This window comes from Somniosus microcephalus, unplaced genomic scaffold (assembly GCF_052327205.1).
Source record: "Somniosus microcephalus isolate GS21.2 unplaced genomic scaffold, FLI_Smic_1.0 unresolved_chr9, whole genome shotgun sequence".
NCBI classification, from domain to species: Eukaryota; Metazoa; Chordata; class Chondrichthyes; order Squaliformes; family Somniosidae; genus Somniosus; species Somniosus microcephalus.
The window spans coordinates 39,392,970-39,406,655 of NW_028225187.1; the positions used below are offsets into that span (position 1 = coordinate 39,392,970).

General features: G+C 38.3%; 1 protein-coding gene across 1 annotated transcript in view; it reads left to right on the forward strand.

Moving 5' to 3' along the window:
• The window catches only part of LOC147085097 (uncharacterized), a 50,615-nt gene that overhangs the window by 20,247 nt on the left and 16,682 nt on the right, over positions 1-13,686 (forward strand). Inside the window, exons 4-5 of the mRNA XM_085979433.1 lie at positions 9,681-9,716; positions 10,685-10,975. Coding sequence (XP_085835559.1) covers positions 9,681-9,716; positions 10,685-10,975 — 327 coding nt within the window. The remainder of the gene's footprint in view (positions 1-9,680; positions 9,717-10,684; positions 10,976-13,686) is intronic.

Sequence of the window (13,686 nt, forward strand, 5' to 3'; positions counted from 1 at the left end):
TTTAGTACCCTATTAATTATTACCTGGAATTCATGGCTTGAAAGGAAATAGAAACAGATTTCACAGTTAATTTAAGGTAAGTGATTTTATAGTTGAAAAGGAAACATTGACAGGGCTTTGGTGAAAGAACAGGGGAGTGGGTTAACTGAATAGTTCTTTCAAAGAGACTGCACAGGCGCGATGGCCACATTGTGTGCCGTTTTATTATATACTAGCTGGGGAGCCCGGCTTTGCCAGGGCTGTTTTGGGCCGGGCGGTTTAAATCGAGTCCCAGGCTTTGGGGCCTGTCTGTCTGTCCCTGTATGAATCTGCTGCCGGGCAACATTTTAAATTGAGTCCCAGGCTTTCGGGCCTGTCTCTGTGTCCCTCTGTGAATCTGCTGCCGGGCAACATTTCTACCTTTTAATAGCTTCAAAGATGAAAGTGAAAGTACTTATAAAACGTTTTTGGTAAATGTTATGTAATTTTTAAAAGAGATACTAACTTTTTCGAAGCTGGATTAGCAGACTTTGAGCTGGAATTAGTGAAGCAATGGCTGCCCGATGCCTGAGTTGTAAAGTATTAGTCCCGCCCACAGACGCAGCGATTGGCCAACCATCAGGTGACTGAACTGTAGGATTGGTCAATCGTGCCGGCACAGGATTGGTCGACCTTGACATCAGTCAATCAAAGCTATTAGCAGATAATGAGTTTAATTTTGAAGGATTTTTGCATAACGCGCGAACAATTTTTTTGCGACCGAAAAGTAAATACACTTATGACGGTTCTGGAATCGTAAGCTTTCATTCGATGGAACACATGTGTAGGTACGCTCTATAACTTTGGAATTTATTGAAGACAGACAGACAGACGGAATGACAGACAGAAGTATCCTTTTATATATATAGATACACAATAATTTGTAATATGTCTCTGAAAAGTACACAGAACACTTCTGATTAAACAAATTGTTTGCTGCATGTCTTTGGAATAAAACAGGGTATCATTATCAGAGATGAAATACGTGTGAAGTGATTTGTTCACTATCCATGTGTATTAAACATTTCTTCCTCCTAAATATTGAAATGGCTGCAGATAGGCTACAGTAGGTGAAGCTAATATTTAAACAAATCTGCACTTTGAATAATGTAGTGAGTAATCTTATTGTTGTACTGAAAATTAAGCAGGATTGTTGTGTGTTTAGCAATTAAATGCAATAATATGTACATATATATGCAAGTATATTAAGATAACGTCAACATACAATTAACATAATCTGGAATAGAAATTAATCCTCTGAGCTTCTCTCTGCGATCCAAAAACAGTCACTATTTTTTTAAATTAGGGTTATCAGTCCTTTATCATTGAAACAAGATGTTTAATATTGAAAGATCTTCAGAGAGGCGGCGGTAAGTTATATGTGATTGCCTAAAACGCACTGTCATTGTAGGTGATTGTTTCATTACATTGTTTAATAGGTGCTACAGGCTTATATAGGAAAAGGAGGAGGCCATTCCGCCCCTCGAGCCTGTTCTGCCATTCATTGAGATCATGGTTTATCTGTGATTTATTTCCACAAACCCGCCTTTGGCCCATATCCCTTAATTCCTTTGGTTAACGGAAAGCTATCAATCTCTGATTTAAAATTAACAATTGATCTAGCAACAATTGCCGTTTGCGAGAGAGAGTTTCAATCTTCGACCAGCATTTGTGTGTAAAATTTTGGAATTTCATATTTTCACTACTGATAGGTCTGGCTCCAGTTTTAAGACTATGCCACCTAGTCCAAGAATCCCTAAACAGCAGCAATCGTTTATCTCTATCTATCCTATCTGTTCCCCTTGCTATCTTGAAAACATTGAACAGATCACCCCATCACCTTCTAAATTTTAGGACATACAAGCCTAATTTGTGTAATCTCTCCTGATAACTCAGTATATTATACACACACACACACACACACACACACACACTGGTGTAACATGTCAAATTCATGTTCAGAATGAGTGTGTAGTAATTGTATGTGCTGAAGGTCAGGAAGAGAGTGTTTGAAGACCAGGACCTCAAACCTGACACTAAGCTCATGGTCTACAGAGCAGCATTGATACCCGCCCTGCTGCACGCCTCAGAGACATGGACCATGTACATCAGGCACCTCAAAGCACTGGAGAGGTACCACCAACAGTGCCTCCGCAAGATCCTGCAAATCCTTTGGCAGGATAGGCGCACCAACATCAGTATTCTCGCTCAGGCCAACATCCCCAGCATCAAAGCTTTGACCACGCTCGATCAGCTCCGATGGATGGGTCAAATTGTCCGCATGCCCGATACGAGACTTTCAAAACAAGTGCTCTAATCGGAGCTCCGGCACAGCAAGAGAGCCCCAGGTGGGCAGAGGAAACGCTTCAAGGACACCCTCAAAGCCTACTTGAAAAAGAACAACATCCCTACTGACACCTGGGAATCCCTGGCCCAAGACCGCACAAAGTGGAGGAGAAGCATCCGGGACGGCGCCGAACTCCTCGAGTCCCTTCGCCGGGAGCAAGTGCAAGGAGCGCACATCAACCCAAGTACCCTACCCACCCGCCCCTTCAACCACTGTCTGCCCCACCTGTGACAGAGACTGTAGGTCCTGCATTGGACTCATCAGTCACCTGCGAACTCAGTTTTAATGTGGAAGAAAGTCATCCTCGGTTCCGAGGAACTGCCTATGAGGATGAAGAAGATTATTCGTTCCTTTAGTACCAACTTGATTAACGTGATATCTGTGTTGCAATCTCGGTTACTACAGAAACAGCCACATCATATCCGTTACGTCCAAACCAATGACTAAGGAAATGAAGAAAGAAAACTATCTCGGTCCTTTGGAGGATCCGAAAATTGTGCACAAATCTAATTAGAAGATGTATACTCTCTCAGTTCTTCTTGGGATCGGTGAGTATGATTCTAGTGTCTGGTAATTTTAACTCCTCGAAGATTTTTATTTCAATGAAAAGTTGAAAAAAGAGTTACGCAAACTGTTTGAATTGAGGAACAGTCCACACAGGGCGTTGCTCGCTGCTTTTTTTTCTAATGAACATAGTCGGTCAAACTCGACCTGTATTTGTCATTGTTAAAAGGTGGGTGAGCAATTCACAGGTTACAAACTGGATGATGTGCTCTGGTAGCTTAAACAATAAATCACACAGGTGTTTCTCAAGATCTGGACACTCTTCTCGGACAGTTTTGAAATCAGATTAAAGGAAGTAAGGGCAGGGTATGTGTGGCTTCTATATAACTATTTCAAAGACACATTGTCTATCTAACTTACTTCAAACGGTAAGTGCTGGACACACTCAAAAGGTCAGGAATCAACTGTGGAGAGAGAATAGAGTTATTGTTTCAGTTCAAAGAACTTTCATCAGAACTGGAAGTTGTTAGAGATGAGCAGCTTTTAAGAATATAAAGTGCCAGGATAAATTCGATGGGAAATTAATAAAAGGAGGCAGTCTGTGATAGATTGGAGGACGTGAGTGATTCAGTGACAAAATGGATGATGGTGTAAGGCAAATGGGAGTGCTAATGTTGCAAGTCTAGAAAGACATATTGGGTGCGAAGGATTTTTAAATGTTACAGTAGAACAGCAGCAGGTAAGGGAATCGTGGAAATTCTAACAAAGTGGAGAAGCTTTACCTGGTTCGGTAATGAGGTGGAAGACAGTAGGTAGACTCCCAGGGGTGCGGTTGGTGGTCGGAAATTGTTTCTGGGAGGGAAAGGGCGATGGTGGAAGTGTGGGAAAGTGGTTTCTGGGAGCGGTTCCCAGTCCCTGCACTTATTTTAAAAGCACCTCATCTCTAATATCTTCTAATTCTCATTACATTTATCGACCTGAATCGTTAACACTGTTTCACTCTCCACAGATACTGCCTGACCTGCTGAGTGTTTCCTGAATTTCCTGTTTGTATTTCAGGATTCCAGGATTCACTGTGATTTGTTTTATCTATCTGCCTCACTATCTCGTTGTTTTTTCTTTCTTACACTCTCTTTTTTCTTTCTTTCCTTCTTTCTTTATTTCTTTCACTCTCTCTTTCCTTCTTTAGCTCTTTCTTTCCTTCTCTCTTTCATTTTTTCTCTCTCTTTCTTTCTTATTTACTTTCTTTCTACCATTCCTTTTTTCTATCTCTCCTATCATTCTTTCTTACTTTCTTTCAATCTTTCTATCTTTCTTTCGTTCATTCTCACTCTTTCTTTTTTCTTGCTTCATTTCTTTCTACCATTCCTTCTTTCTCATTCAATCTTTCTTGCTTTCTTTCAATCTTTCTTTCAATCTTTCTTTCAATCTTTCTTCCTTTCAATCTTTCTTTCAATCTTTCTTTCTTTCAATCTTTCTTTCAATCATTCTTTCAATCTTTCTTTCTTTCAATCTTTCTTTCAAACTTTCTTTCAATCTTTCTTTCAATCTTTCTTTCAAACATTCTTTCAATCTTTCTTTCAAACTTTCTTTCAATCTTTCTTTCTTTCAATCTTTCTTTCAAACTTTCTTTCAATCATTCTTTCAATCTTTCTTTCTTTCAATCTTTCTTTCAAACTTTCTTTCAATCTTTCTTTCTTTTAATCTTTCTTTCTTTCAACCAATCTTTCTTTCAGTCTTTCTTTCAATCTTTCTTTCAATCTTTCTTTCTTTCAATCTTTCTTTCAATCTTACTTTCATTCAATCTTTCTTTCTGTCAATCTTTCTTTCTGTCAATCTTTCTTTCTTTCAATCTTTCTTTCAATCTTTCTTTCAACCTTTCTTTCAATCTTACATTCAATCTTACTTTCTTTCAATATTTATTTCTTTCAATCTTTCTTTCAATCTTTCTTTCTTTCAATCTTTCTTTCAATCTTTCTATCTTCCAGTCTTTCTTTCTTTCAATCTTTCTTTCAATCTTTCTTTCAGTCTTTCTTTCAATCTTTCTTTCTTTCAATCTTTCTTTCAATCTTTCATTCAATCTTTCTTTCAATCTTGCTTTCTATCTTTCAATCTTTCTTTCAATCTTTCTTTCTATCTTTCTTTCTATCTTTCTTTCTATCTTTCAATATTTCCTTCAATCTTTCTTTCAACCTTTCAATCTTTCTTTCAATTTTTCAATCTTTCTTTCAATCTTTCATTCAATCTTTCTTTCAATCTTTCTTTCTTTTTTTCTTTCAATCTTTCTTTCAATCTTTCTTTCAGGCTTTCTTTCAATCTTTCTTTCAATCTTTCTTTCTTTCAATTTTTCTTTCAATCTTTCTTTCAATCTTACTTTCAATCTTACTTTCTTTCAATATTTATTTCTTTCAATCTTTCTTTCAATCTTTCTTTCTTTCAATCTTTCTTTCAATCTTTCTATCTTTCAGTCTTTCTTTCTTTCAATCTTTCTTTCAATCTTTCTTTCTTTCAATCTTTCTTTCAATCTTTCATTCAATCTTTCTTTCAATCTTTCTTTCTATCTTTCAATCTTTCTTTCTATCTTTCTTTCTATCTTTCTTTCTATCTTTCAATCTTTCTTTCAATCTTTCAATCTTTCTTTCAATTTTTCAATCTTTCTTTCAAACTTTCATTCAATCTTTCTTTCAATCTTTCTTTCTTTTTTTCTTTCAATCTTTCTTTCAATCTTTCTTTCAGTCTTTCTTTCAATTTTTCATTCAATCTTTCTTTCTTTCAATCTTTCTTTCTTTCAATCTTTCAATCTTTCAATCGTTCTTTCAATCTTTCTTTCTTTCAATCTTTCTTTCAATCTTTCTTTCAATCTTTCTTTCTTTCAATCTTTCTTTCAATCTTTCTTTCAACCTTTCAATCTTTCAATCATTCATTCAATCTTTCAATCTTTCAAACTTTCGTTCAGTCTTTCTTTCAATCTTTCTTTCTTTAAGTCTTTCCTTCAATCTTTCTTTCAATCTTTCTTTCAATCTTTCTTTCTTTCTTTCAATCTTTCTTTCAATCTTTCGTTCAGTCTTTCTTTCAATCTTTCTTTCTTACAGTCTTTCTTTCAAACTTTCTTTTAAACTTTCTTTCAATCTTTCTCTCTTTCTTTCAGTCTTTCTTTCAATCTTTCTTTCAATCTTTCTTTCAATCTTTCTTTCTTTCTTTCTTTCAATCTTTCTTTCAATCTATCTTTCAATCTTTCTTTCAATCTTTCTTTCAATCTTTCATTCAATCTTTCTTTCAATCTTTCTTTCTATCTTTCAATCTTTCTTTCAATCTTTCTTTCTATCTTTCTTTCTATCTTTCTTTCTATCTTTCAATCTTTCCTTCAATCTTTCTTTCAATCTTTCAATCTTTCTTTCAATTTTTCAATCTTTCTTTCAAACTTTCATTCAATCTTTCTTTCAATCTTTCTTTCTTTTTTTCTTTCAATCTTTCTTTCAATCTTTCTTTCAGGCTTTCTTTCAATCTTTCTTTCAATCTTTCTTTCTTTCAATCTTTCTTTCTTTCAATCTTTCAATCTTTCAATCTTTCTTTCAATCTTTCTTTCTTTCAATCTTTCTTTCAATCTTTCTTTCTTTCAATCTTTCTTTCAATCTTTCTTTCAACCTTTCAATCTTTCAATCATTCATTCAATCTTTCAATCTTTCAAACTTTCGTTCAGTCTTTCTTTCAATCTTTCTTTCTTTAAGTCTTTCCTTCAATCTTTCTTTCAATCTTTCTTTCAATCTTTCTTTCTTTCTTTCAATCTTTCTTTCAATCTTTCTTTCAATCTTTCGTTCAGTCTTTCTTTCAATCTTTCTTTCTTACAGTTTTTCTTTCGAACTTTCTTTCAAACTTTCTTTCAATCTTTCTCTCTTTCTTTCAATCTTTCTTTCAATCTTTCTTTCAATCTTTCTTTCAATCTTTCTTTCTTTCTTTCTTTCAATCTTTCTTTCAATCTATCTTTCAATCTTTCTTTCAATCTTTCTTTCAATCTTTCTTTCTTTCAATCTTTCAATCTTTCTTTCTCTTTCTTTCTCTGTTTCTCTCTCTTTCTCTCTGTTTATTTATTGCTCTGTGTCTATATCGATGTGTGCATCTATCACCTTTTGCACTATTCCACAGGTTGTTCCCCTGTGTCTATTCCCGTGAGCTCTTTGACTGGCAGTCTGGACCCGAGCCATTCATTTCTTTTCCCACTATCTCTCCCCTTTAATTTTCTCGCTATCCCTCCATGACCGTGCCCTCCTGTTGTTCTGCCTCCTTCGCTCTCTCCACTTTCGGATAGTCTACCCTCCCATATCCCTACTACAATCCAACATAAAGAATAAGGGAAGTTATCCATTCCTTTTTGTCACAACTTGACTAATGTTATCCCAGTGCCCTAATAAGAGACTTCAGTCTGTGTTGCAATCTCGGTTACTACAGCAACGTTCCTGTCATATCCATAATCTCCAAATCAATAACAAAGGCAATTAACAAAACAAAATATCTCGGTATTTTGGAGGATCCGAACAGCGTGCACGAATCGAATTAGAACATGCTTAATCTCTCAGTTGCTCTTGGGATCAGTGGCCATGGGTGTACTGTCTGGTAACATTTAACTACTCGAAGATCTTTATTGCTTGAATTGAGGAACTGCCGACACAGGGGTCAGCACACAGCTGTTTTTTCTCTAATGTGCATATTTGATCATATTCGATATTTCTTTGACATTTTAAATACATGAAGTAGCAATTCACAGGATACAAACTGGATGATGTGCTCTAGTAGCTTAAAATATAAATCACACAGATGTTTCTCATGATCTGGACAATCTTCTCGTACAATCTAAAAGCCTATTAAAGGAAGAAAGGAGAAGGTATGTGAGGCTGCTATAGACATAAGTCAAAGACACATTGGCCCTGTATTTCCGATCGGTGGCTTTGTTCGTGCGGATGTCTCCGATCAGGAAAAATCTACGCATTAACCTGTTGGCTCTGTAGGTGCCGAGGATTGCGATCCTGGGTCTCTCCACTATGAAATGCGAGGAGGACCATGTATCCCAGGGACTCATGTGGTTCGGAGGCTTGCCCTGTTCAAAGTGCAGAGGCTTGTCCTTCATCGGCAATGTGGCAGACAGAAAGTACTTAGACTCCCAAGGGGGGCGGATATTTATTATAAATGCTCTTCATCTCTAATATCTGCTACTTCTCATTACATTTATACACCTAAAACTTTAACTCTCTCTCTCTTTCTTTCTTTCTTTCATTCTCTCTTGACAAATGTTTGAGCAGGTTGGGCCTATACCCATTGGAGTTTAGAAGAATGAGAGGTGATCTTATTGAAACATATAAGATTCTGAGTGGGATTGCCAGGTTGGATGCTGAGAGGATGTTTCCCCTAATGGGGGTATCTAGAACTAGGGGGCAAAGTTTCAGAATAAGGGGTCGCCCATTTTAGACGGAAATGAGGAGGAATTTCTTCTCTCAGAGGGTCGTGAATCTTTGGAATTCTCTACCCCAGAGAGCTGTGGAGGCGGAGTCATTGAATATATTCAAGGCGGAGATTGACAGACATTTGAACTACAGGGGAGCCAAGGGGTATGGGGAGAGAGCGGGAAAGTGGAGTTGAGGGCAAGATTGGATCAGCCATGATCTTATTGAATGGCGGAGCCAGCTCGAGGGGCCGATTGGCCGACTCCTGCTCCTGGTTCTTATGTTCTTATGTTTCTTATGATCTTTAACTCCCTCCTTCTTTCCTTCCTTCTGATTCTTTCTTTTTCTTTCTTTCCTTCTTTCCGTCTTTCTTTCTGTCGTTCTTTCACTCTTTCTCTGTTTCTTTCTTTCTATCTTTTTCCTTTGCTCATTCTCTATTTCATTATTTCTGTTTACGTGATTATCTCGATGTATCCGTCAAACTCTTTATCCCCTGACTATCTTTCTTTCTTTCTGTTTACTTGATTACCTCGATGTATCCATCAATCTCTTTATCTACCTGACAATGTTTTTCTTTCTTTCTTTCTTTCTTTCTTCTTCTTAGTTTTTCTTTCCTTCTTTCCCTCTTTTTTCTGTCGATCATTCCCTCTTTCCTTGTTTCTTTCTTTCTTTTTTCTTTCTATCTTTTTTCATTCGTTCCTTCTTCTATCTTTTTTCTTTTTTCTTTCTTTCCTTCTTTCTTACCATCTCCTTCTTTCTTTCTTTTTTCTCCTTTATTTCCTTCTTTCTTTCTTATTTGCTCTTTCTTTCTTTGGTTCTTTCTTTCTGTCTATATGACTATCTCGATGTATGCATCAACCTCTTTATCTACCTGACTTTCATTCTTTCTTTCATTCTTTCATTCTTTCATTCATTCTTTCTTTGTTTCTATCTCTTTCATTAGTTATTTCTTTTTAATTTATTTTTCTCTCTTCCTTTGTTTGTTTCTTTCTTGTGCTCATTCTCTATTTCTTACTTTCTCTTTCTTTCTTGGCAACTATCTCTTTTTGCAGCAGTCTAGAACAAAATGTATTAACATTTATACCCACTACGAAACACAAAGTGGCATTTCAAAATGTTTTTCTCGGTGTATACGATCTGTTTAATTAAGTAGTAATATAATTATGCTTGTTATTGTTTGATAATTTTGATTCAATTTGAATTTTGTACCTTACCTGTACTGAATTACAAAGGTACACCTAATTCTGGGAAAGAAAATCTGATGGCAATTTCGGAAGTGATAACATGCGAGCTCTGGGAGCAGTTGGTTAATGCGACAGGTCAACCGGTTATTGATAGGCAAAAACTTTTCAATGATTCATTTTTTTCTCTTTCAGTTCATTTCCAGGTGTTGTTCGGACAGAAAATAATATGTAAGTATGCAACATGATAATGAATAGTCAATTCATTAATATAGTCATCAGTTAGCCGAAATTAACATTTCATAGTTGGGATTTCGTTTAACTCCAGGGCGCACTGATCTAATGCAGGAATTGTTGAGCAACATCCCGCAATTGTTTCTTAAATTCTGATATTCCCCCCCAAAAAATTGCACTTATTTGGAAGGCGATCACGGCTTGTATGCGTTTTGTAAAATTGTGTTTATTAACACTGTCCATCACTATTATTATATAGGGCTCGACATTCATCTCGGGCGGGGCGCAAAACGGGCAGCATCGGATCAGCCACCTGTTATACGCAGTGCCTGATATTCAGTGTTTGGTGGATCAATTGTTTGGCGACCCTTTCGGGATGCCAAATTCGCTGTCGCTAATTTTAGCGCCCCGAAAATTTTAACTCCCCTCTGCTGGAAATTCATTTGTAGCACCCCAAGCAGAATGAGGAGAGCGACTAGAAGTGCCCCACACCCTTCTTGGGCTGCCATAACTGATGATTGGGGGGCTATGTGCAACCGTGCCACGCACGTTGGAGCATACCGCTGCCTCATTGCAAAACTCCTCCCCTGATTAATAGGGAGGGAACTAGCGCCACACGTATCGGGGCCCTGCTAGGCCACCGGGGAGCTGGGTGCAGTGAAAACAACCTGGTATGCCCCTGTGGCCGCTAATGGGAGGCGCAACTCCACCTAATTTACCAGTTTCTAGAATGACAGCAGTTGCACTTTCCTGTTATGTTCTTTGTAACATCATGTTACTGTTACAGTAATTAAAAATTTGCATGTTAATTCCAATGATCTAGAAAGCGGAGAGCTCGTTTACCATTTCAGTGCGGGGGCATACATTGGTGAAGGGCAGGTTGAACTTAGGTTATTGCAGTGATATTGATGTTAATTGATTGAAGCTTTTCGATGTTTAAACTCTTTTGACTGTGCTTTCCTCAGATGATTTATCGAAGCCAATCTTCACTGTGAATCCACCATATGAAGTAATTTTAGATGGAGAGATAATAACTATGACTTGCCGCTGTCAGTGTCCCCTCACAATGAACCATTATTACCGAAGGCAAGGTTTATTCAGAGAACTGAAATCTGCTGAAGGACAATGTTATACCTCTTATGATTTCATCGCAGGTCATGGCTATCAAAATAGTTACTCATGTGTATGTCTACACTCGGAGAATGGACAATGGAGATCTTCAAGACTGAGCAACACTAATCAGTTAATTATTCGAGGTATGTTAACAAAACCAATTTTCCCAATGGGATTAGAACAATTTGTGGTTACTCAGCAATTAAACGATCCAGTGGAACAGAGGGTCACTTGGGCTGCAGTTACATTGGACCTTGGGTGTACGTTTTCAAACCCAAACTCTTTACATGATGCGAACGGATTTCTTAATGGTTACCGTCACAACAAAGGGTTGTCCGGCGACAATAACTCCACTTATGATTCACACGTGAACTTTTTTCTATTAACAAGTTTATTACATTGATTAATAACAGCGCTTTATCTAACTGTTCTACAAGGTTATATTATTTCGCAATAGAACCATTGAATGTTTACTGCTCAGGCGGTGGTCATTCGGCCCGTCGAGCCTGTGCCAGCTCTCTGAAAGAGCATTTCATCTATTCCCACTCCCATGCAATTTCCCCATAGCCATGCAAGCTTTTTGTCCTTCAGGTACTGATCCAATTCCAATTTGAAAGCCACGATTGAGCCTGCCTCCTGCACCCATTCAGTCAGTGCTTTCCAGATCATAATCACTCACTGAGTAAAAACATTTTTCCTCATGTCGCCACTGTTTCTTTTGCCAATCACCTTAAATCTGGTTCTTGAGCATTCCACCAATGGAAAAAGTTTCTCTCTATCTTCTCTGTTTCGTGATTTTGAACACCTCTATCAAATCTCTCAAAGTTCCTGCTCTTAGGAGAACAACACCAGCTTCTCCAGTGTATCCACGTAATTGAAATCTCTCATCCCTGGAATCATTCTTGCAACTCTATCCTGCACCCTCTCTGATGCCTTCACATCATTTCTAAAGTGTGGGGCCCAGGTGTGGACACAATACTCGAATTGAGACCGATCCAGTGTTTTATAATTGTTCATGATAACTTGTTTCCTTTTTTCCACTATGCCTCTATTTAGAAAGCTCAGGATACGTGTGACTTTTTAAACAGTTTCTCAGCCTGACCTGCCATCCTCAACGATGTGTGCACATAGACTCCTAGGTCTCTCTGTTCCTGCACACTCTTTAGAATTGTGCCCTTTTGTTCACACTAGAATGTATCAGTTCGCACTTTGCTGCGTTAAATTTCATCTGCCACATTTCCGTCCATTCCAACAGCCTGTCTATGTCCTCTTGAAGTCTATCGGTATCCTCCTCACTGTTCACTATAATTGCACGTTTTGTGTCATCTGCAAATTTGGAAAGGGTGCCCTGTACACAAGTCATTAATATATTTCAGGCGGAGCAGTGCACCTTGCACCATAAAGCTGGGGAACACCACTGTATACCTCCCTCCATCCCGGAGACAACTGTTCACCACTACTCTCTGTTTCCTGGCACTTAACCATTTCGTGTTCATGCTGCCACTGCCCCTTATATTCCATGGGCTTCAACTTGGTTGACAAGCCCATTATGTGGCACTTTAACAAACGCCTTTTGGAAGTCCATGTATACCACATCAACTGCATTGCCCTAATCTACCCGCACTGGTACCTCATCAAAATCTCAATCAATTTAATTAAGCACGATTTACCTTCAGCCAATCCATGCTGGCTTGCCTTACTTAATCCACACTTGTCCAACTGACTGTTAATTTTGTCCCTGATGATCTAAAAGCTTCCCCACCACCAAGGTTAAATTGACAGGCCTGTAGTTGCTGGTTATTATCATGCACTTAATTATGAATTTTAAATTCTCCAGTCCTCTGCCACCGCCCCCGTAGCTAAGGAGGATTGGAAAATTAAGGCCAATACCTCGGAAATTTCCACCTTTACTTCCCTCAGCATCGACGGATAGATCCCATTTGGTTCTGGTGAATTATCTACTTTAAGTACATTCTAGTGCCGCCTCCTTATCAATTTTGAGCCCGTCCAGTACTTCAACTACCTCCGCTTTCACTATGACAAGAGGATATGCATGATAATATGCAACTAATAAGACCTGGTTCCTGGGCCCGGAATGGCCCCTTTTGGCTCTCTCAGCTGCTGGCATAGCTGTTGGCTCACGACTTCACATGAGATGCTTATCTAACTATTGATCAAAAATGATCCATAGAAACATAGAAACATAGAAGATAGGAGCAGGAGTAGGCCATTTGGCCCCTCGATCCTGCTCCGCCATTCAAGGAGATCATGGCTGATCATCCAATTTCAGTACCCAGTCCCTGCCTTTTCTCCATATACCTTGATCCCTTTAGCCTTAAGAAATATATCCAACTCCTTCTTGAATATATTTAATGAATTGGTCTCTACTGCCTTCTGTGATAGAGAATTCCACAGGTTCACCACCCTCTGGGTGAAGAAATTCCTCCTCATTTTTGTCCTAAATGGCCTACCCCGTATCCTTAGACTGTGACCACTGGTTCTGGACTCCCCGACCATCGGGAACATCCTTCCTGCATCTAGTCTGTCCAGTCCTGTCAGAATTTTATAAGTTTCAATGAGATCCCCTCTCATTCTTCTAAACTCCAGCGAGTACAAGCCCAATTGACCCAATCTCTCCTGATACGTCATTCCTGCCATCCCAGGTATCAGCCTGGTAAATCTTCCTTATACTATTCGGTTAACTTGAGCTACATCTGCCTCTTATGTTCATTAATAAATATACATTCCTATTATGAACACAGCTAGCTTTTGCTAGACACTTTTATTGAGCACATGTGGACTAGGTACAGTATCTGTAGAGGCATCCATCTTGACTGCTGCCTTGTGGGTAGCC